This window comes from Symphodus melops (genome assembly GCF_947650265.1).
Source record: "Symphodus melops genome assembly, chromosome: 15".
Classification (NCBI taxonomy): Eukaryota; Metazoa; Chordata; class Actinopteri; order Labriformes; family Labridae; genus Symphodus; species Symphodus melops.
In genome coordinates, this window is record NC_136705.1 from 20093468 (window position 1) to 20115117 (window position 21650).

Genomic DNA, 21650 nt, shown 5'->3' on the forward strand with positions numbered 1-21650 from the left:
TAGTCTCTGTGTACTTACTTACTGTTCCTCTCTGCACTTAGGTAATCCGCTATCAGAAACAGCTGCAGCAGAATTACATCCAGATGTACCGTCGAAACCGGGATCTTGAGCGAGTGACGAGGGAGCTGAGTCTGGAGCTGGAGAACAGGGATATGGAGGACTACGAGGTGCACAGTGGCAGCAACGACATCCACTTTGAGGAAATCACCGCCACTGAGATCTAAAAGAGAACCCTCACACTAACAGTAATGTGCGCACAGGAACATGAAAACACAAGGACTTCGAGGATGAAAACCAAACATTGAAACTCCAGGCTAAATACTGCACTACCTTCAACATGGCGTATCCTGGACCACAGAGCAAGCACTCACCACTTATCACTGTCAAAAGGGAGATCTTCAAAAGGTGCATTATTAATAAGCACTCCAGTAAATCCTTATAACGTGTCTCCACCCCGGACTCTTTATTTTTTTTTTAAATGTGTTTTTCCACTATAAAGCCAGCACAAAGACCTTTTTCCAAAACTGTGTTTCCTATTTAGACCACGTTCAAATCAGGGTATCTGAAAACAACAAGGAAAATAAAGCAAAAAAAAAAAGAAGCTACTATATGCACAGCAATCTGGTCAAAGCAACGTCACACCTTTTTCTTGGTAGCACACAAGGTTAAACAGACGGCCACCAGCATGCATAGAAGGATGCATCATGACAACACTCCTGCTGTCCACAGCCACCGCTACCGGCTCTTAATGATTCAGAATTCACAATGTCAGATGATCAGCAGTTTATGCATTTTACAAGTTATACAAGAACAAGACATTTCCTCAGCACTGTTTTTTTTTCTTCCTGTTATCGCTCCAGAGAAATGCAGTGTAAATGGTCACCACCTGCAATGAAAGGATCTGCTCACCAAGGAGAACATGGTGTCTTTTTTGCACAATGGTTCAGCTCACTTTTGTTTGCGATACAGCCAGTTTGAACATTTGTTTCTTGGTTGGACATCCTAATCTGTTATTTTCACTCCAAATCCATAGGACACAAACGTATAAAGAAATGCTTATTCTGAAAGTGACTCACATCATCTGGATCACCAAGAGTCACATTTGATCACTCTGTCTACTCATTTATACAATGCTGCAGTTTCTGACATAAACATTTACATTTTACAATTATGTAGCACTATAGAAAGCAGACTGTAGCATTGGAGATGTCACAAAGAGGCTGCTGATTCTCCTCTTTGTCTTTTTCTGCCTCTGTCTCCATGTCTTCTCTCTTTTGTCTCCAACTCTGCTTCTTACTCAACTATTTTTGTAACGGTGAAAAACGCCTCAGCAGTCTGTATCAGGAATCTAAAAATGGAGCTTAGTCTTTTACTTTAGATGTGACGTCACTGAAGAATTTAAGCCAGTGTTTGAACTGTAGGCATGATTACTCAGATTTTCCGTTTATTCCCCTTTGTTCCCATTAGTGCTCTTTCTTGAGCTTTTTGCAGCCCAAAGCCAAAATAACACATAAAGTCTTCCTAGTCTCACCATAGACTATAATCTTCACTGACTCCTATACAGATAACGAGACTGGCATGTCTGCATGTCTTTATTATATCAGATTTCTGAAGAGACCTGTTGAGATACTGGTGAGATGTTAATTTACAGAGGCAGATGCTCCATTGTGAATTGTTCTCAAGGCAGGTTGGCTGTTCAAGCCCTTAACTGACCTCATTTATATGGCGGCCATTTTCCAATCCAATGTTTCTCAGGGTTGGAAGCTCTTTTAATGTGATACTGTTGGCTATAGATCTCAAGTTTCCATCAACTGCTTCTTGATTGGTTAGCAAGTAAAAAGACAATCAACGTTAAAAAAATCTGGGGGGACATCATTTCAATTGAAATTCACATATTTGGAAACCATTTAAGCTTACATTAGCATTTAGCAACTTACTAGACATTAATGGCAGTAGCATTGACTGAAGGTGATACTAGAGTTTGTTTTGTCACACAATACAAATGAAAACGTGTAAATCAGCCAATGCAGTTTTAGTTAGAATTTAACATCCTACATAACAGCACAATATCACGTTTTCTATTGAAGTCATAATCTTCCTACACAATCCAAATGAGAGGAGTTAACTTAAAGGTAATGTAATATTAGCTAAGAGTAACCTTGTTACACAACATAAAAGGAAAATGGATAGTTAATAGTTAATAATAGTTGCTGCTTGCCCTCCTAGCTGCTGAAATGCTAAAGTAATGTTATCTCGGGAGTGGTTAGCTAACATGGTTTAACTATCATTTGCATTTTTAGTTGTTCATTAATCAAGAAGCAGTTGAGTGATAAATATTTTTATCACTATTTTTAGAAATATTTCATTTGTATGACAATCTGGATTACAGTACAGCAGCAGTATTTGAGCTTCCCACTGTGAGAAAAACATGTTGAGGAAATTGGCTGCAGTGTAAATATGGTGTATCAGTTAGCGTGGAGCATGTTTATTTTAAACTGGGATTCTGTGTTTTCCCACAGTATATGCAGGGCTGTAAAACACTGAGCATTGTGGGTCTCTATATAAAAACAAGTATAGTGGGCTGAGAACTTTTATTTTACAAAGAGTCTATAAAATTGAATAATAGTCAAATGGAAATCTATATAATGGAGGAGATGTTGTATATTTTTTTATATATAGCACCTGAAGATATTTTGTTGTAGTACAAGTATAAGTGTTGGTTTAATATACAAAGTATAAAGACTTCTATATAAGAAAATATATCTTATCACATACCAATATTTCAAATGATGGATCAGTTTCAAATGGAGGCGGCAGCAAAGAAAGAGTGCACCTAATACTGTAATGCATGAAAAATGTTTACATTATATAATCTTTGTGACACAACTTACACTCTAATGACCAAACTTTGCATCTGTTAAAACAGTTTTCATTTGGGCTCTGTTGTCTCTCCATTTCGATTGATCTTTCGTTTGATCGTCAGTATCATAATATGTCACATGGTTCATGTCTTCATTGTTGGGTTTTGTGCACGTCAATTGTCTGTTAGTGAATAAGTCACTCAAAGATGACCCTTTTTGTGTATTAGTCAGGGAAGGTCAGCTCTGATATTATGTGAGAAAAGGTTGTTTCCCATACTTTAAAATTCAGTTGAACCCCTTGCAGAAAATCTGATCTGCAAACATCAATTATAATACATTTTGAATGCTATTTCCAGAGGCTTATTGAAAAATGTTAACATAAAGCCTCGGAAAGCACCTTTGAATGGAAGAAGTTGGGTTTGTCCAACCATGTCTGAGTTGACTGAGCACAGATGGTACAGGTGTATCTTCAAACCAAAATGAGTTCTTCACTGAAAGTTGTTTATGCATCATTGATTTCCTTCTCCTCTTTCAGTTCTATTCATTGTTGCATAAACGTTTTCTATGTAAATATGTAAAACACTTCATAGTCTAACAGAGTGACATTGTCTTTTATTCAGACAAGTATCTATTTCAAATGTAGCCACTGTGACTAGACCAAAGCAACCTAACACCTTTCTTTCTTTTTTGTGGCTTTTTTTTTCTCATCCTCGTGTGCATTTTTTTTATGTTTACTTACATTGTGTCTCCAGTTATTCATAAAATATGTAGTTGTAACTGTATATTTTTATGTGTACATGTCTTGTACAAATGACTGTGTTTTTAATTAAAGAATAAGCTGTCACCTTAAATTGACTGCTAATTACATTTTCTTACACTGTGAGCATGGGAGGATGAAAAATACTGACTGAGCTTTGTAAGTGCTTTGTAATAACTGAAAGGCATATGCACACAAAAAATATTTTTTAAAACCTTTAATTGCATGTCTGAATAGCAACATTTCACCTTTTCTTACATTTATTAGACCCAAGTTTATGCAACATTAATTAGTGTTTTCCCCTCTGGCTGTCTGCAGAAGTAAGGCACTATATGCACACTACAGAATATTTCACTTACCTTCCTGCCAAATTCTCCTATGCCCTTCTTTGATTTAATCTGTCTTCATGTCTTGCATTTCTCTTTGACATGTTTTTCCAACTCCTCCCCATGTCTGCATAAGCTCAGCCCTCAGCATGGTGTAATTAAGCCTCTAAAGTGGCGGATTGGTTCAGAGCACAGGCACTCCTGCCAGAATAATACAGCAAAAAGTACCCACCAGAAATTTGGAATAATCTCTCCCCATGACATCCCCTAAACCCAAACTATCAGTTTTGACATAATACAGGGGATTAATCTGGGTCTAAATCTATAAATCTGATAAAACAGGCTTGGGTAATCTCCCTCTGGAAGGCCTGCAGGACTGAGATGATCCAACTTAAAAGTGCAAACCAATGGGTCTACAGTTGGAAAGTGTCATGAGATCACTTGACGTATCATGCAGTGGCACAACTTCAACCAGGAAGAAATTCATGATCCACCCGAAATAAAAAAAACATTATTTACTTTTTTATCCCGTTAATATGCAATGAATGGTTTTTGATAATGTTGACTATGAGTGTTATAAAAGTAGTACAGTTGAACAATGTATATCTCAATTTATTGTAGCAAAATCTCCATTTGATAACTTCTTTGAACCCACTTTGACATATTTTCTCCTTAAAAAATGTGTCTGTTCATCAATTCCTCATTTTAAAGGAGATCTACCTGTCCCCATGTTTCCTCCTCTGTAGTGAATTGTGTAGTTGATTCACTCCCACAGGGGTTGCATGGTTTATGTCCTTCACGCCTGAGCTCCTGCCTCGCTGTGAGACACTCAAAGGTTAGTCTGCAGGTCTCATGGGGCCGGTGTGGGCGGTAAGGACCTTTGGAACCTTCACCACAAAAACCATCGGGTCTTTGGCCTTGTTGCCGAACGCTTGGCGAATAACATCCACTGCGTGCTGATGAGTCACTCCCTGCAGACTCTCGCCATCCACAGACAGAAGTTCATACCCAGCCTACAGGTGTACACAAAGAAAATGGTAAAACTATGCAAAACAATATATCAACATGAAATAGGATTATTATTTAGTCCTTATTAGCCAAATATCTTTGTCTCCCTCGTCTCTGTATCCTTTTTTCTGTAGAAATCTGTCTCTTTCCACGGCAACGTTATAAATAGTTTCCATAAATTTGCAGTGTTTTCTTTAGCGAGGACCTGATTTATGCCATAGAGAATTGTGCCTCTCTTCTTAGTTTTATGTATTCACAATGAAGGCCGTCACTATTGCACACATAAAGGTTCCCCTTCAGCACAAGGTTGTTAGAAAAATAGCATACACTGAGACAAGCATATGTGTGCCCACACACAGACACACACGAGTTCTCTGTTTCCTGCAGAATACGAGCAGAGAGTGACAAAACTATTGAACCCCGAGGAAAGAAACTTCCTCTGATATCATCAGCGTTTGTTGAGGATGCACCTGCCTCATGTGTTCAACCTCAGCGAAGGTTAGAAACACATAACACAATGCCACTGGCCATTGTTCTATCTCCACCTATAACGTCTTTTCCCTTTCCCTTTTCCTCTCCAGTCATCAGACATTCATTTTCCCTTTTCAGCATGAGCCCTTTGTATCTTACAGGTGTTAAATACATCTGGATAGAAATAACGTTGCCCTGATTTTGGCCTGACAGGTTTTTTGAACGGCTCAGCAGACAGTTTTATGTTCTCCACTAACCTCATAACCTGCCCTGAAATCAGGATCAAATATTTGGATTCATTTAACCAAAGAGCAGATTAAAGGTGGGTTTTTCCATTTTCAAAAGTAATTTATTTGAATTAAACAGATCCAACCTAATCTGTTGCATCCTCTTTGCAGCCTTTTTTAGAGCACATTTATGAGATTTTTTCTCTTCGAGCCAATGGATTTCACAGTCTCGAAAAATATAGCCTGTTAAAATGATTACTGCTCGCATGAAAGGATCAATGAATGATCAATGAAATGTTCATATGTTGTTCTTTCAGGCTCTTACAATTAAATTTAACAGAAGGAGAGGAGTACTCAAGTCGACATTTCTATATAGACACAGTATGTAAGCCATGCCATACTCAAAAACGTATTACACCAAAAACAGAACAATTCATTTAAATCTGACATTCAGTCAAACCCAGCTGTACAAAAAAGTACAAACATAAGAATAACATTGGCACTGAAGTAATTAGGATTCCTCCTATAAAGCCCAAATATAAATTCATCAAAAAAGACAATGTCAAATTCATGGTAACTGATTCATCTTTGTTGAGATATCTGAGTTGGACAATAGACATGTTACTCTTGATATTTTTATTTTCTAGTGATGAGTCGCACAAAACTATCTTATAGTATCATACAGCATGTATTTGCTACTCCCTGTCACACAGTTAAGAGTAGGCACATGACAACATTTTCTTTGATAAATGCAGGGGGCAGAGTCTCAAAAACAGGAATACACATGGCCACATGTCTCCACACACACAAAACAACATTCTTCACTGGGTATATGTTATCATGAGGGTCAAAGGAAACAGGATGCATGTTAACACTGAGCTGCACTGATCTCACTTCCCTCTGCAGAGTTTGGGCAGATAGCAGTGAGCCAGGGAGCTGATATGGGCCTGTTGACAAGGCTTGTTTTGAGGTGTGAGGTAGAAACAACAGATAGCAGAAGGGTGCTAGCAAGTGGCTGAATATCTGTAGCTTACACTATGACTCTGTTTTTAGCCATGCTAGCAACACACCATGCTTTCAACAGGATATGCCATTTGGTGCAGACATTAATGTTACAAACAGCTTTAATCCCTTTGAATTAGGCGAGGCACATATCTTCAGCACATTATCTTTGATATTGAAAGCTAGTTAGCATATTAAAAAAATAGCTCAAATACTACTGGGCCTAGTAGCAGTTCCTCAAAAACATTTGACAGCTGTTGACTTTGACATAGTTCATTAAAACAAGCTACAAGGGGTCAGAGTCAAAACATTTACATATCACATTTGGCACTACTTAGTTTTGTTATATTTCCAAAGCTTCAGATTCAACCGTGATGTCATTCATTTTGACGTTAATGGAGATTTCTCTGAAAACCTTACAACAGTCCTTTTAGGTTTTCTGGAGAATTTTTAAAATGTTGCACAATTATTTTGTTACACCAGCAGCCTATCATGTTTCACTTCCTGAAAGCATTCCAGCAATTTTCTTCAATAACTCAATTTTGGTCTCCATCTGAAAACATTCATTTCAAGGGCCATCTATGGGAGACCACTATGAGTTCATCCCAAAAGAAACATGACACCAGGAGGCACCCAAAAAGAATGGATGGAGTCAGGCGCAGGGGCAGGGGGGACTTGGTATGTGATCTCTCTTTATTATTTCTATAGACCACGCTGTTAAGCCTTATTTTCCTTTTCTGCCACTTTAGTTGCTCTTATACCAGAATTCTGTTCCCTTTATCAAATATGAAATCTTGATTTTGGTGTGGGTGTGTGTGTGAGTGTGTGAGTGTGTTTGTATTGCTTCTTTGAACATAAAGGCAGACATGCATACAGGAACCTGAGCAGATACTGGATGTTTTTTGTTTCTCCAATCAGACACTAAACATGTAACATTTGTCAAATGATAGCTAGCTGTAGGATATATCAGGCAAATATTTAATGTATAATTATGCTGGTGTTTGACAACTGCATCTTTTTTAAAGATTTCTTTTTGGGCTGTTGGTGCCTTTATTAGAGTGATAGGACAGTGGATAGAGATGGAAATCAGGGAGCTGGAGTGGGAGTTGACAAGCAGGAAAGGAGCCACAGGTCGTATTCGAACCGGCGCCTCTGTTGAGGACTATAGCCTCCATATATGGGACGTGCATAGTACGAACCACTGCAGCGCCCCGACTTTGAATCTTTCCAAGAATTAGCTCTTGGTTACCAGTAATGAGCGAGTGTGTGTATCAGGTGTGCTTAGGTGAAGCAGGCCAAGATCACGGATGACTGTGCAGTCGATATATTACCAATACATTAACAGACCAGCACCTGTGTACCTCATTTATAATGGAGGGGATGGGCTACTTGAGACAGTGATCTACTCATCTGCCCTCCCCTCCTCATTACACACATTCAGCCTCTCTGTCATACACTCACCTTCTTATAGCACCTACTCATAACCACAGGACAAAGAGTTAACAGATAATCCCAATACATCCAACCAGGACGCACGTCTGAAGTGCTTAAGAATCAGGGTTATGTGAAGAAGAAAATGTGCATTTTCAAAGGTTTTGTGAGTACAATTGTATTTCACTTGCTAACAAAATATTCTTGGATTTACTTAAAATCATTGTTTTAAACATTTCAGGTCAGTATTTTCTTTGTAATATACTGCAGTATCTCTTTTTGTTTCTGTCACAACTTCTCACCTTCAGAGACTCATTTGTAGATGCTGCTCCCCCTGGGAAGATTTTTTCAATCCTTATCATGGGCTGGACTTTAGACTCCATTCCTCCAGAGATACTAATACCTGAGATATTAAAAAGAAAGTAATCAGAAGGATTGCTTCACAGTAAGAGATACCCATATCATCACTAGTTTTACTGTGAATACACTCTCTTTGCTCTTGCTTTTAACTATTCCAAATCCCTGTCAGTTTAAAAATTAGTTATAGCATGCCCTCTACTGGTGATGTAATGCACATGGGATATTAAAAAACATTTAAAGAGTCTGCTTTGTTATTTTAACTAGTCTGTTTTATTCATGTTGAGGTATAAAGACTATGTTTTAGAAGCCTGCACATAGATATCCCTTAAGTCTGTTTAAAGTGATAGCAAGGCAGAAAGTTAGTACGTACCCAGAGATGGCTTGGCCTTAGAGATAGTCAAAGAGTGGATTTCATACTCCTCAGGCGTCAGACTGTGACCATTGTGTGAATGTCCATTAACCAGCTGACTGCTCCCTTTGGCCTTTGATGGACTTGTCTGTCTCTGTGGCTCAAACACATCAGCAAGCGGGGTTCTCCCTCTCTGCTGTGAAGGAACGTGTACGCTGACCTCAGTGTAGCCCTCCTGCCTGCTCCGTCGCTGATCTATACTGTCAGGGCTCTCCTCCCTCCTTGCTCTCCGATGGTCGTTTCTCACAGGTGACCTCCCTCGTTCAGTAATCCCATCTCCTCGATCAAACACTGACAGCGAGGAGACCTCATCATACAGTGACTCCCCGTTCTCCCTTCTGTTTGGGGAGCGATGGAGATGGCGCCCATGTTGGGTGCTGTGTGGGGATTCTGTGAGGAGGGAGCTGTAGATTGGTGAGGGGCTCCGGGAGCGGAAGCGCAGAGTTGAGGAGGTGTAGTTATCCACGGGTACATCCAGCAGAGGGGTGAAGGCGCGGGAGGGAGGGAGATGGCCAGACTGCTGGCTGGACAAACGTAATCTCTCCAACTCGTCAATCAGCCGACCCTCTCCTGAAGTGCCCTGGACTGGCTGCAGATGGAAGCCGCCCCTGAAATCTGGACAAACCAAAAAACAAAAAGTTCTACTTTAAACAAACATCAGATATCAGATGTTTTTCATAAGTAGAACTCCTGTATGTAAACACAGAGAACATTTACATATTCCTTACAAGACACACAAGTCTGGTTTTCTAACCAATTCAGACCCTATGATCTATAATGACAACGCTAGAAAAAGATGACGGGACAGAATGTTATTTTCTATCAATGTTATCTATCAATTTCCTTTAGAAAATAAAGGTTTCACAAAGCCATGATAAGGCAAGGAGAGGCCGTACCAGACTTAAAATACTCAGGGAGGACAGTCATATCAACAAACTGTTGGAACAAACAGATCATACTCCCCTGACTTCTAAAAGCTCCTGTTAGCTAACTATAGTCTTTACTAAGCAAAAAATCCTGCTTGTTTTTTTGAGGCAAAACTAAAATTTGTTTTAACAGAAGTGACCCACTTTTCTCATAGTGGCTCCCCCCGCATTGTTAGTGGCATGTGAAAGTGTTTGACTAGTTTAGTTAATACTGATAGATACTTAGCAGCTTCTGCTATCAGCGTGCGATGTGGTGTCAATGGGTAGGAGTGACCTGTTTTGTCATTAACGCTGAAAAGAGCAGATGTAATACAGTGATTGACAGTTCTGTTGACAAAGGAGCTCCTGTAGTGTTTGACACTGTATTTGCTAAGTAGAGCGGGTACGGCAAGAAGAAACAAAACAAATAGTCACAGTTTCCATCACTGTATCTGCTTTAAATCAACACAAGACTCTATTCTGCTGTGGACTGGACAGCCCTGAGGGATCTTTGCCATTTTATCAGTAAGTCAAAACTGTGTTTTGCTAAGAGGAAGTCAAAACTTTAGCAGAGCCTAATGCAGAAAGTCTGGCTCCAAATGACATCACCAGCGCATTATGTCAGCACCTGTCGCATCAACCATCTTCATATACAGTCAATGATATGACCTTGTGACCTCTAACCTGTGACTTTAGAACATGAGACGTCTGCAGTTTGTCAAAAGTGCGGCTGTATCGATTGTGTGTGAATGAAGAAGAGACTAAAAGCTGTTCTGTATAAGTGTCACATCAGCCAAAGAGGCACGTCTCAGTCCTTCAGCTGGCCACAGAGATGTAACATAAACCCCTGCTTCAGCGCAGGCACAGGAAACCTGAGATATACTGTGCACTGCGAGGTGTGGGTGTGTTTTTATATGAGGCTGAGAGATGGGAACGAGATAGGATGATGAGGTGTGTGGATGCAGGTAGAAGATATGAGAAAAGTGAAGTGAGGGAGGAAAAAGTGAGAGCAGGAGGAGAAGGAAACAAAAGGCGAGAGGTCTAAGCCCTTTGTGCATCTTATTTTCCACAGGGATTAGAGAAAGGCCAGAAACCAGACAGAGAGAGAGTCAGGAGAGAGAGGTGAGGTTTAGAAAGGGAACGTGTGAGAGGTAGAGGAGGGAGCAGATGTACCTGGGATTGGGGTGATGAGGTGACGTCGAGGGGTTCCACTGCGAGGGGAGCGCAGAGCTGGAGAACGCACTACAGAGAAATACATAACTAAAGCTATATCACTGGTTTTCCTTTCATTTATTTCCTGGCTTTTTCAAACAACTACATTTCTTACAATCTTTTTCTGCCATGCAAACATAAATGGTGTTTTTATCTTTACCTTGATCGAGGCAAAGTTAAGTACATTCCTCTGCTTACCAGAGCGGCTCTTGAGAACATTGTACGCCTCCAGCTCAAAGGGCATAACCATGCTGTCAAACCGACCCAACTCAGCAGTGGGTATTAGCATCCTGTGGAGGATATAATCAGTTATATACACACACACACACACTTACTTAAAAGATATAACTATTACCAATAATGTGTATCTCACCTTATTTCTCTGAGAAGCAGCAGTTTCTCCGGCCTGTCCAAAATTGCCAAAAGGGGGCGTACTAAATCTTCAATCACATTCTCCGATAAAAACTGAGAGAAACAGACGATTGGGGAAAGAATTAAACCAAAACTGTAAAAAAAAAAGAAGTTGTTGAGATAGAAAGGTCTTCGTCAGGCTTTGAAGACGTATTTTGGGTGATAGAAGAGCTGAAGAGGGAAAGGAACTGTGGGGAAGAAAGAGCGGGGATAATATACACTGACAGTCTCAAGTCGGGAGTCGAACCAACCACCAGTGAATCAGTGACTTCTAATATAAAAAAACAGATGCTGTTTCATATTAGTAGAATCAACTCTTTTTCACAGTTGATCTTTTTACCGATCTTTTGTGTAGATTTGTCTCTTGCAAGTCTTCCCACATCAAAGAGGAGACATATTAATTTGCTGTGTTAGTCCCTATAACTGTTAGAATCAAAATAGCAGCGTTTCCTCCAGATATCAAGGACTAAAACCAAAAGGTGCTTATTCATGGCAGGTTTACACCAGACAAGGAAGTATATTTCCATTACTGGTAACTCTGTTTATTAAACATGAAAAATTTATAGAAATATTGTTTGTATAATTACCGTATTGATAGCTAAGTCATTCTGTTATTCAAGGACTCAATATCTTCTTCAGTGTTGGCAAAAAGCCGGCCAATGAGCTGATCCCGTGAAATTGGCGAGGAGTGTGAGATAGACGGAGAGAGCCAAGGGGATCAAAGGATGTTTGATATTTGATCCAAATCAAAAATGACAGGCCAAATCTGTCTTTTGTCACAGCTGCTGCCAGACACATCTATCACTAAAGGACACTCAGAGACACAGTGAGCCTGTAAGAAGTCCAGCTCATTCTCATTCAGTCGGAGGCGGAAAAACACAGACAGGACAGCTCCACTGAGGTGACAGAGAGGGTAGATTTTGAGATCAGGAACTCACCCGCTGACAGTGTCTCATCACGGCAGTCACCTCATCCTGGATCAACAGCTTCTTTGCCATGTCCTCCACGTGCTGCAGAGTCTCCAGCCGAGGCAGCAGGCTGCTGTCTTTAAGCCCAGCTCGGGATTCTCTCGGGGAGGTCAAGAGCTGGAACGGGCGACCCCGCTCCTTATCTAAGAAGTTAAAGCAAAAGAGAAAAACTGAGCTTGCTTCCTGACATGAAACATATACAAAAATACAATTAGAGTTGTATGCTGCAAAAATGTGCATAGACAGAAATAGTTGTGCTGTGACCTCGCCCTCACCTTTGTCTGCGCGGTGAGACGGTGACTTGGAGCGACTTTTCTCTTTGCGGTCTTTCTTAAAGAACAAGTTGACAAAGGTTTTAGATCGCTGCAGGCTGGTTTTACCCTCTGCCGAGCGCTTCTCTTTCTGTTGCCTCTTCTTCTTCTGTCGGTCCTCTAAAGGTTAAAGGGAAAAAGAGAAAGTATTGATGAAAGCCATGTCCTTCTAAATTTGCAAGCTCAGTGAAGATAGGGTTAATTTTTGACAACCAAATGTATGAAATATTTCATTTATATTAATGATCTAAAACTTTCCATCGCCAACTTAAAACAGCAAAGAGAACCAGCTAATTAACATAACTAAACTAAACTAAATCTGACTTATAAGAAGCAGATTCTCACATGGCATATCTGTAAATGTCTTAGGGTTCTGTTGCCATTCATGATTTCATTTACTTGCAGACTAGAACACTCATGCAAGGAAATGTAATTTGCTTGACAATTAGGCTATAAACTCTGAATTAGCCTACCAGAAGAAATCCGGCAAGCAAAATCTATTTCATCCTTTACATACATTCACATCCCTCCTATTTATTTTCAACCTACAAGTTATTCTTATCATTGTTTTGTCAATGTTTTGTTTAATGGAAATTCCTGAGTATTATATTTTTTAAGAAGTGCTGTACAAATTGGGTGATTATAAAGGCTGGAGCGATATCTTGTTTATACAAAAATCCCTTTATTTTCTGGTGCCATATAGGAAGAATAGGACAATCGGCTTCTCTGTGTACAGGGCTGAAAACATAATTCATTAGCTTTGCCCTGCTCCCTGTTTAACTGTTAGCCAATAGCGGAGGGTGATTCACACTCTCCGCTATGAGTACAGACTGTTCATTTCTCTTCCAGTCAGCTCCTCTGTTCACTGCTGTAAATCTGCCACTGTGAAAAGTAACACAGTAATACTGATGAATAGCAGTTACATCCACCCCCCCACCCCCTCCCCACCCAAACCAATCCCATCTTGTGCTCCAGCTTACATAACAAATGTCCAATCAGCTCTGGGCTCTGCCCCAAGTCTCTGTCAGGTCCTGAAGGTATGAATGAGCGGGATAAATAGAAAAGGAAAGCGTAATAACTCAACAGCCCTGCAAAGGTCTGGATGGATATTCCTCTGTATGCTCATTCTTAATCATTTCTCACAGAGGTACAACAACTGAGAGTAAAGGGCAGTGATTTATCATGAGTGTGAGTTAACTTTGTGCTCTTGAACAAATCTTGTCTGGAGCTTAAATCAGCTCTATGGACTGTGGAGGTTTCCTGTACACATTGGGACCCAGAGTGATGGAGGGATGGGGGGATGGGGGGGTTCAGGTGAGTTCAGATGCTGCCACAAAAATTAGCTAAAGATATGACTGTGACTGCAATTCTCTCTGTGTTTAGGCATGGGAAAAGTTTGTTTCTTTACTGAAGTAGACGCTAATGCTGCTATAATCAACAACCATTATAAAAAAAACTGATCTAATAATAGATTTCCGAGGGCAATATTTGTTTAGAGAAAAAAAAATCATATATTCGATAAACCATACGACCATATTATAACCCACCTGACGCAGTGATGTGGCTCTGGGAACGTCTGATTGGCTTCCGTGGTTTGCTCAGGGCCATCAGGGCTGCCGTTTTAGGTGAATCTTTCTCTACTTCCTGTTCCCCTGACGACAGTGTCCTCCTCTGTCCTCTCCCTCCATCCCCGGTCCCGCCCATCTCCCTTGGCCCCTCCCCTTTCCCACGTATGACTGTGTCCTTTAGTAGCACCGTGGCACCTACAGTCCGGCTCGTTTCTGAAGCAACCAGCCTGTCTTGGTACGACCCATCAGAAGAGGGTTGGTCCGTGTAGTTTAGATGTTGGGGGTCAGTCTGTATGGCTGTGTCAGTAGTCCTCTCTGCACGACTTGGACATCTGGAACGGTCCTCTGTGGAGATGGCGACATCTACCATCTCAGAGCCAAAAATAGGAGGGAAAAGAACCTGGGAGAGACCACTTAGGGAGCTGAGGGGGGTGCTGGACGACAAGGAGGAGGCTGAGGAGTTGGAGTCTGAACCCTGGGAGGATGGTGCAGGGCCTCCATTAGCAACTATAGAAAAAACACCATTATTAGAATCAAATATGTTTTTTTTTTTAATATTCCTGCGCAAAGGAAAACACCTTATAGAACTGCTATATTTGAGAAAGAAATGTGATATTACATGTAAATAGGTTACAAAGTGATTAAGGTTTATACAAACTCTTCCTTTTTCCTTTTTTTTACACAGTTGTCTTTGTTTGGATTAAAACCTGTCCACCCTCATGTTCGCTTAATCCTCTCAACTTTTAAAGACAGAACAGGAAGCAGAAGTGAGTTTTCTTTTCTTTTTTTCTCAAGTGTAGCTCCAAAGTGATTCTGCTTCTTGACCCAGATGTCAGGTCATGCACTGTTCCAGAAAATGTAGCTGTCTTTGAGTACGCTGAATTAATCCCTGGCTGTGTTCAGAAGTCTTCAATAATAATAAAAAATAAAATCAATATTTGAGTCTTATGATGAAATTAAATCAAAGGGTTTATTTATAAGCAGGTACAATTGGTTTCATGTAGAAACAAGCCTTTCACTTCACATCAGCACTTCCTCTTCCATCTGCTCCCCAAGATCCATAAACCTCCTGAAACCTGGATGCTTCCCTCTGTTGTTCGACCGCCCTATCATCAGCGAATGTAAAATACGCCTTCACTTAATCTAACCCTAACTTGCAGAATCTTATTGAGTGATGAGTCAACATACGTTTGTCAAGCCAGCCATATTCGGCCACCATCTCCTTGAACGCAGGATATCTCCCAGCTTCCTGTTTGATTAGAAATAAATAAATGAGTCTTCCGAATCACAGTCAATATACTCAAACAAGAAAAAAAACCACACAGCACTTACAAAATGATTCTCAATGTTTCCTTCAGTACCAGCTGAAAAAAACTCAAGATCGCAATACATTGTTGCTTTGTTTTCTTTGTTTGTTTTTTGCTGTTTTGTTTTCTTTGGCTTTTTGTGGCTTCATGTTGGACCCAGATATCACCGTTGTCCACAATCAGTAGCTATCACTGTTTGTGCTATCATATTTATGTGAGTTGTTTTCCTACCTTTTGAATGACTGAACACGTTGCACAACTCAAGGCGATCTTTTTGAAGCAGTGTGCCGTTTAGGATAAATAATAAAACCTGATAGTCTCTCATGTCTACCTTACAGAGTTTTCTAAACTATATCCAGATTAAAAACACACACAAAGTTACAAAACTTGGTAACAACTTTTAACTTAACCTTTACTTCATTATACATGACTTATGTAAATATGTGCCTCATACAGAACAGATGGAGGACATAATCTAAGGCTATCTGTTGATTATAACCTGATCCCTGACTGCCTTTGAATAATGAACGTAGTCCCTGGCTGTTTTTCACACGTGGAACCTGAGATCAGAGGAGTAAAATGAGCATGCAACGATGTCAGCGAGCTTGAAGAGCACACATACATAGACACTGCACAACAAGCATGTGCCCATACATGCACACAAACACGCACACAATGCCTTTATCTAAAAATGACACAGGTTAAGTGGCACACATGCATGCTCACACAGACACACAAGAAATGAAAGGGCTGTGAGCCAGCTGTGCTCCCCTCTTGAGTGGAGCGGGTGTTGTTTAACACGCTGTTCCATTTATTATTGTGTCACAGCAACTTAAAGCACCCAATCAATTGTTATGGTTAAACCTGAGCAAATGATTCACACCGCCATACAACACTGCACAGGGGAAGGACCCTTTACTGAATTTATAATGACACTCCAGAGCAAACAACACTGATGTATTACAACTCAAATTAAATTCATATTTTTAGTATCATATCAAAAAGACAAGTCACAACATCTCCTGAGAGTATCATCAGGCTCCTCAGTTGCTACATGTTCTGCTAAAAGACGACCGTGTTCATGTGGCCTTTGGTCCTGAAGACGTAGTGTACAGTTATCTAAAAGCAATGATACTTTAAGGAGTGAAGGTGGAATGAAAGCTTTAAGCTAAAGGGCTAAAGCCACAGAGCCGAGAGGAGCGAAAGACTGAGGTGATAATATTCTGTTTGTTTGATAAAAGAATCCACATAATCTTTTGAATAGCAACATTTGCATCATTGCAGCTTTATTGAGCTCAAGTGTATCGATAAAATGGTCTCTTACCCTGATGGTTAACATGATGTGTGTGTGGCTCTTCAGGACCTCCACTGCATTGCTATGAGTGATGTCATCAAAGCTGACTCCATTGGCTGCGAGGATTTGATCGCCCATCTTGATGCCATGCAGCTCTGCAAGCCCACCGGGGTCCAACCTGAAGAGAGATATATGTAAATGAGCAGGTAAAACTATCACTATTTTATTTCACTTTCTTCTTTTCTTTTAATTGAGATGCATTTACATGTATTGTATCTGTTGTTGTCTCTCAGTGCAGATTCTGTAACTGTATGTTGAGTTTATGTTTGTTTCTTTTATACTACAAGTTTATCAAGGCAGGTTTTTAAAGGTCTGTTTTAGGGCTTTTTATGCCTTAATTAAGAGATGGGACAGATGATATAGTAAGAACGAACATGTACGAAAGAAGCCACAAGTTGGATTCAAACCCAGGCCCCACACTTGGTAGACGATACCCCCTGTTCTGTGGTGAGCGCATTAACCACTAGGCTACGTGCGCACTCCGATCAAAGCAGTTTTTAAAAACTTTTGTTACTGAAATTAAGTTGAGTCAAGAGACCTTCCCTTTGAAGCTTGGTTGCCTTGATCCTAAAACATGAAAAACGACAAGAAAACAGCTAAAGATAAAACAATGTGATGTGAAATTCCTGTGGGAAAACTCTGCTCTCATTTGCTTCCTGTTCTCTTTTATGCTCGAGGACAATTCAGCAGGCTTCAGTAAAGCGTTCTTCTGCATGTACATGCTGCTCCATCTTCAATTGTTTTACTGATGGCCAAACCAGGTGTAAATTAAACATTGACCAAGCGGAATTAGAGGCACACTTAGTTCATACTTGGAAACATAAATTCCCAGTCCGAACTCTTTGCCTCCTCTGATGTTGAAGCCCAGGCAGTAATCATCTGATGTGGTGAAGAGATGTATGATCCTGCGGAGAGCGCTGTCTGAACTGGCTTCTGATGGCGTGCGACCACTCTCCTCGACCACCATCCGCCGGTGAATCAGATCCACCCTACACACACACACACAGACAAACATGCAAACATGTTCACATGTATGTAAGTAAGGACAGATATGCACAAATGCAAACATTCCCACACTCTCTTTTCCCCTCTCTTTACTGAGCTCAAGTCTGTCAGTATCGGTTAATCAAATAGCCATAAAGGTCACTGTGGTAATCCATCCACTGCTGCCACATGAAACCAAGATACAGAATATCCAAAAAGAAAGATAACCAGAGTGAGCTACAGTCTAGTGACAAGACTTTACAAAACAAGAGTCAAACAAAGGTCATGTTCATACCAACAAGGTCATCTAAACAGCCTTTTGTACAGTTACAGTTTGGTGCAGGTATCACATTATCCAGGATGTAAAAAGATTCATTTGTAGATAAGATTTGGACAATATTTTGCTCGCCATGTTTGCATCGACACAATATGCACTACTAGTAGTTGTAGTTGTGAGTTTAGCCGAACCATGTGGTCTTCTCCTTGGAGTAGCGGATGCCGGGGATCTTTCCCACCCTTCTCACCACCATCCTCAGCCTGTTGTTTCCTGTCAGGACCTTCACAGCACTGCTCATGGTGATGCTCTCCAGGCTGACCCCGTTCACCTCCACCAGCTTATCGCCCACTGTCAGCCCAGCCTGCGCTGCACACACAGGTGGGACTCAGCATGATACACAAAGTAAATGTCACAAAAAAACAGGCAAACACATATCAAGCTCTAAACACAAGTACACACGTCCTATGATCCTGTGAGAAACACAGCGAAAGAGACAAGCACCCTCCTAACCTGCAGAGCTGTCGTCCTCCACCTTGCTGACAAATATGCCGAGTCCATGTTCTGAGCCTCCGCGGACACTAAAACCCAGACGCCCATCAAGGCTCTTGTCTACAGTCACTGTGTGAAGGTCTTCACAGTCCTCCCCTCCTGCAAAACAACAACACAATACAGTGACATGAACCCAATTCAAACCCTCCCACTGTCTGATCAACAGTACAACACTTACTATCAAATAGAGAAAAAGAAGATATCCAGATTGTAGGAACCAAAACTAATAATTATTTTTATCAGCTATAGTAACTTTAGCCAATTGAATTTTAAATTATAAATTGAATTTCTCTAAACTTAAATCCAAACTTAGACCTATGACTCACCATCTACAGGTGCATTGATGAGGATGACTCTGCCCATCGGAGAGGACGACCTGCGTCTGTGTCGGTTCTGCTTCTTCAGCATGTAACGCGTGGTGCTGTGGGACCCCCCTGCCTGGCCTCCGCTGTGGAAGTGGGGGTGCCCCCCTCCATTTGTCATCTCCCTCCAGCCAGAGGGGTGAGAGGAGTGAGCCATGCTATGTGTCTGAAAAATCTTTCCTTAGTCATCCAGACAGGAGGATGTTTGGGATTTGGGGAGAGGAGGTGTGGGGAAGTGGATCTCTTTGCTCCTGCTGATCCAAAGTGGATTTTAAAATGCTGGAGTCTGTCCTCACTGTAGCAACAAACTTAAACAAAGCTGTTTATTTACATCCATTAAAAGCAGCCTCGGTTCCAAATGACAAAGTTTGACAAAGACAACAATGAACAGGCAAGAGTTCAAAAAATCGTTCCTGAACGATGGATGCTTATATTTCTTTGTCGACTTCCAAAGAGGGAAATAATCCAAACAGTTCATTTGCAGCTTCTGAATCCATTTCCATTGAACCCATGGCTCCTGTTCCCTCTGTTACAGCTCACATACTCCAGACCAGTGTGCAGTGAAGTCAGCGGTGCATGGTGATTCCCCCTCGGCTCATGTTTAATTAAATGGATTCCTGCTTTGAAAAGAATATGCTTTGAGTAATGAAGGCTCAGAAGTTTAAAAGGCAGTTCGTTTGAATACTATTTCTCCTTAAAAGTTACATAGAAAACACGTAGGCCTATCGGTGTCCTTTTCTCCTCGTAGTCCAACTTGTTTAGGCTGTTTCTAGTACCAAGGACAGCGCCTCATGGTAAACAAACAAGATTTGGCCTTGTTTTGACAGTTCAATCGTATCCTATGAAATTAATTAGTAAAACCTCGGGTCTGTTGTTTTCGTCGTTTAAGGTGCTAATGTAACCGAGCTTTTTGGGTTCGTTGGACCGAGCACACTTTAACTAAAGAAACAGTTTTTAAAAAAAGCTTCGTCGAAATGCGTCTAGACTTGAGCTGACAATTGTAACTGTTAAAACTATAGTAAACTGAAACAACTTTAACTTATCTTGATGAAGGCCTACACACTAAAGTGAACAAAGTGAGACAGCGTTACCTGTTGTGTCCGTGTGTCGCGAGCCCGGACAGACTCTCACCTGTCCGCCTCGCGTGACGCATTGTTATTGGACAGCCGGGGTATTAGTCACACCTCATTTGTTCTCCAGGTGACCACTATTAGGAGGTGTAAGCCTTTGACATAATCTCCTGCCTTTGTGGGGGTTATTAGCAATCGACTAGTGATGATTAAGTACGTGAACGCCACAGTAACCCTGAGTCAGGTCTTTGTTACTGCAAAATGAGCTGTGGAGTTATTTTGTTCATTGAGCCCAGAAGATTTCAAGTAAAACTGAAAGGAGTAAATGAGCTGCGCTTTGGATGTTTCAGGCTGCCTTCGAGATATCTGTCGGAAAGAGAAACAACGCCCCCTTGTGGCAAAATGAAAAACCATTGCACCTGCCAATCTGCATAATATATGGAACATATATATCAATCATAGTCATATTAATAGCATCCAATAAGTTCTAGATCTACAGAATTTGTGTACATGGTCCCTGACAACTAAACTAATAAACATACTGGGATTGAATCCATCATAGTAACCCATTTGTAAATGTTTTGTTGTTTAATAATTGTAATATATTATCTAAGGAAATATAAAACTTAAACATGATTTACCTTCATAATGTTTTCATTTGTCTGCACTCCCTTATATGCTGAATATGTCACCATGCAAAAAAAAAGCTCTAAAATGATCTCTTTTACAGTAGATACACACATATATAAAGTGAGCTCAGTTTGCTGTGCAATAAATTGTCTTACAGTGCCCTCTAGTGTGCCCTTCCAGGCTGTGTCGTTTGTCTGTCCTACATGTCATGGCTTTAAATGTTCAACACTAGAAAATTCCTGCAAAAGAGGAATCTCACTTTTGGAGCCAAAGTGAAAAGAGCTGCCATTCAAACCGACCAGCCAGTCACCATATCACATAGTTCAAATTAATGGAGTCACACCCAAGTGACAAGTGATGAATTACTTGTGACTCTGTAAAAAAAAAAAAAAAGAAGCCAAAAAACTCCACCTGTACTCTGTAGGTTTTGGATACGCATAGCCTACTTCTAACAATTCACAGAGAGGAGAAACCAATTAACAGCACAGTGGGGTAGGCTTTTGCCAGTTCGGGACGATGAACCATCTCAATAAAAAACACCACAAATTTTGGAGAAAAAAAAATTCAGCTGTTGCTGAAGAGCTGGAGAGCTAAAGCTGGGAGGAGTAAGAAGAGACAAAAGACATACTGAGAGCACAAATCAACTTTGTCTAACCTACTGGGTGAAAATGCCAAGACAGTTGACATGAGATGTACCATCTAACTGTTGTGTGTATATACATCTTAATGAAATGTATTCTTATTTTTGTTAATTCTAAGCCCCTTATTTATTTTCCAACCAATTAAAAAAACTCAAGTTTACCCGAATGTCAAAGATATTTTCAGTTTACAGTGTGCTGTAGACTTTTCTATAACATTTAAGAGCCAATCTTTTTCTTCTCTTTTCCCCC

The 21650-nt window shown here is 40.5% G+C and overlaps 2 protein-coding genes across 3 annotated transcripts in view; one reads left to right on the plus strand and one right to left on the minus strand.

Annotated features, from left to right (window-relative positions):
- The window catches only part of lzts2a (leucine zipper, putative tumor suppressor 2a), a 41823-nt gene extending 38111 nt beyond the window's left edge, over positions 1-3712 (plus strand). For both annotated transcript variants that reach the window (XM_079362932.1, XM_079362933.1), the window contains one exon: positions 42-3712. In XM_079362932.1, the coding sequence (XP_079219058.1) occupies positions 42-224 (183 nt within the window). In that variant the 3' untranslated portion in view covers positions 225-3712. The remainder of the gene's footprint in view (positions 1-41) is intronic.
- pdzd7a (PDZ domain containing 7a) lies at positions 994-20385 on the minus strand. The gene is made up of 16 exons (XM_079362930.1): positions 20152-20385; positions 19025-19677; positions 18660-18797; positions 18341-18515; positions 17701-17877; positions 16859-17006; positions 15416-15476; positions 14207-14734; positions 12624-12779; positions 12319-12491; positions 11343-11434; positions 11168-11259; positions 10931-10999; positions 8814-9467; positions 8386-8486; positions 994-4957 (listed from the first exon to the last, which is right to left on the minus strand). Exons 2-16 carry the CDS (start codon positions 19215-19217, stop codon positions 4781-4783), a joined length of 2934 nt encoding a protein of 977 aa, XP_079219056.1. The 5' UTR covers positions 19218-19677; positions 20152-20385; the 3' UTR covers positions 994-4780.
- Between the last annotated feature and the right edge of the window lie 1265 nt (positions 20386-21650).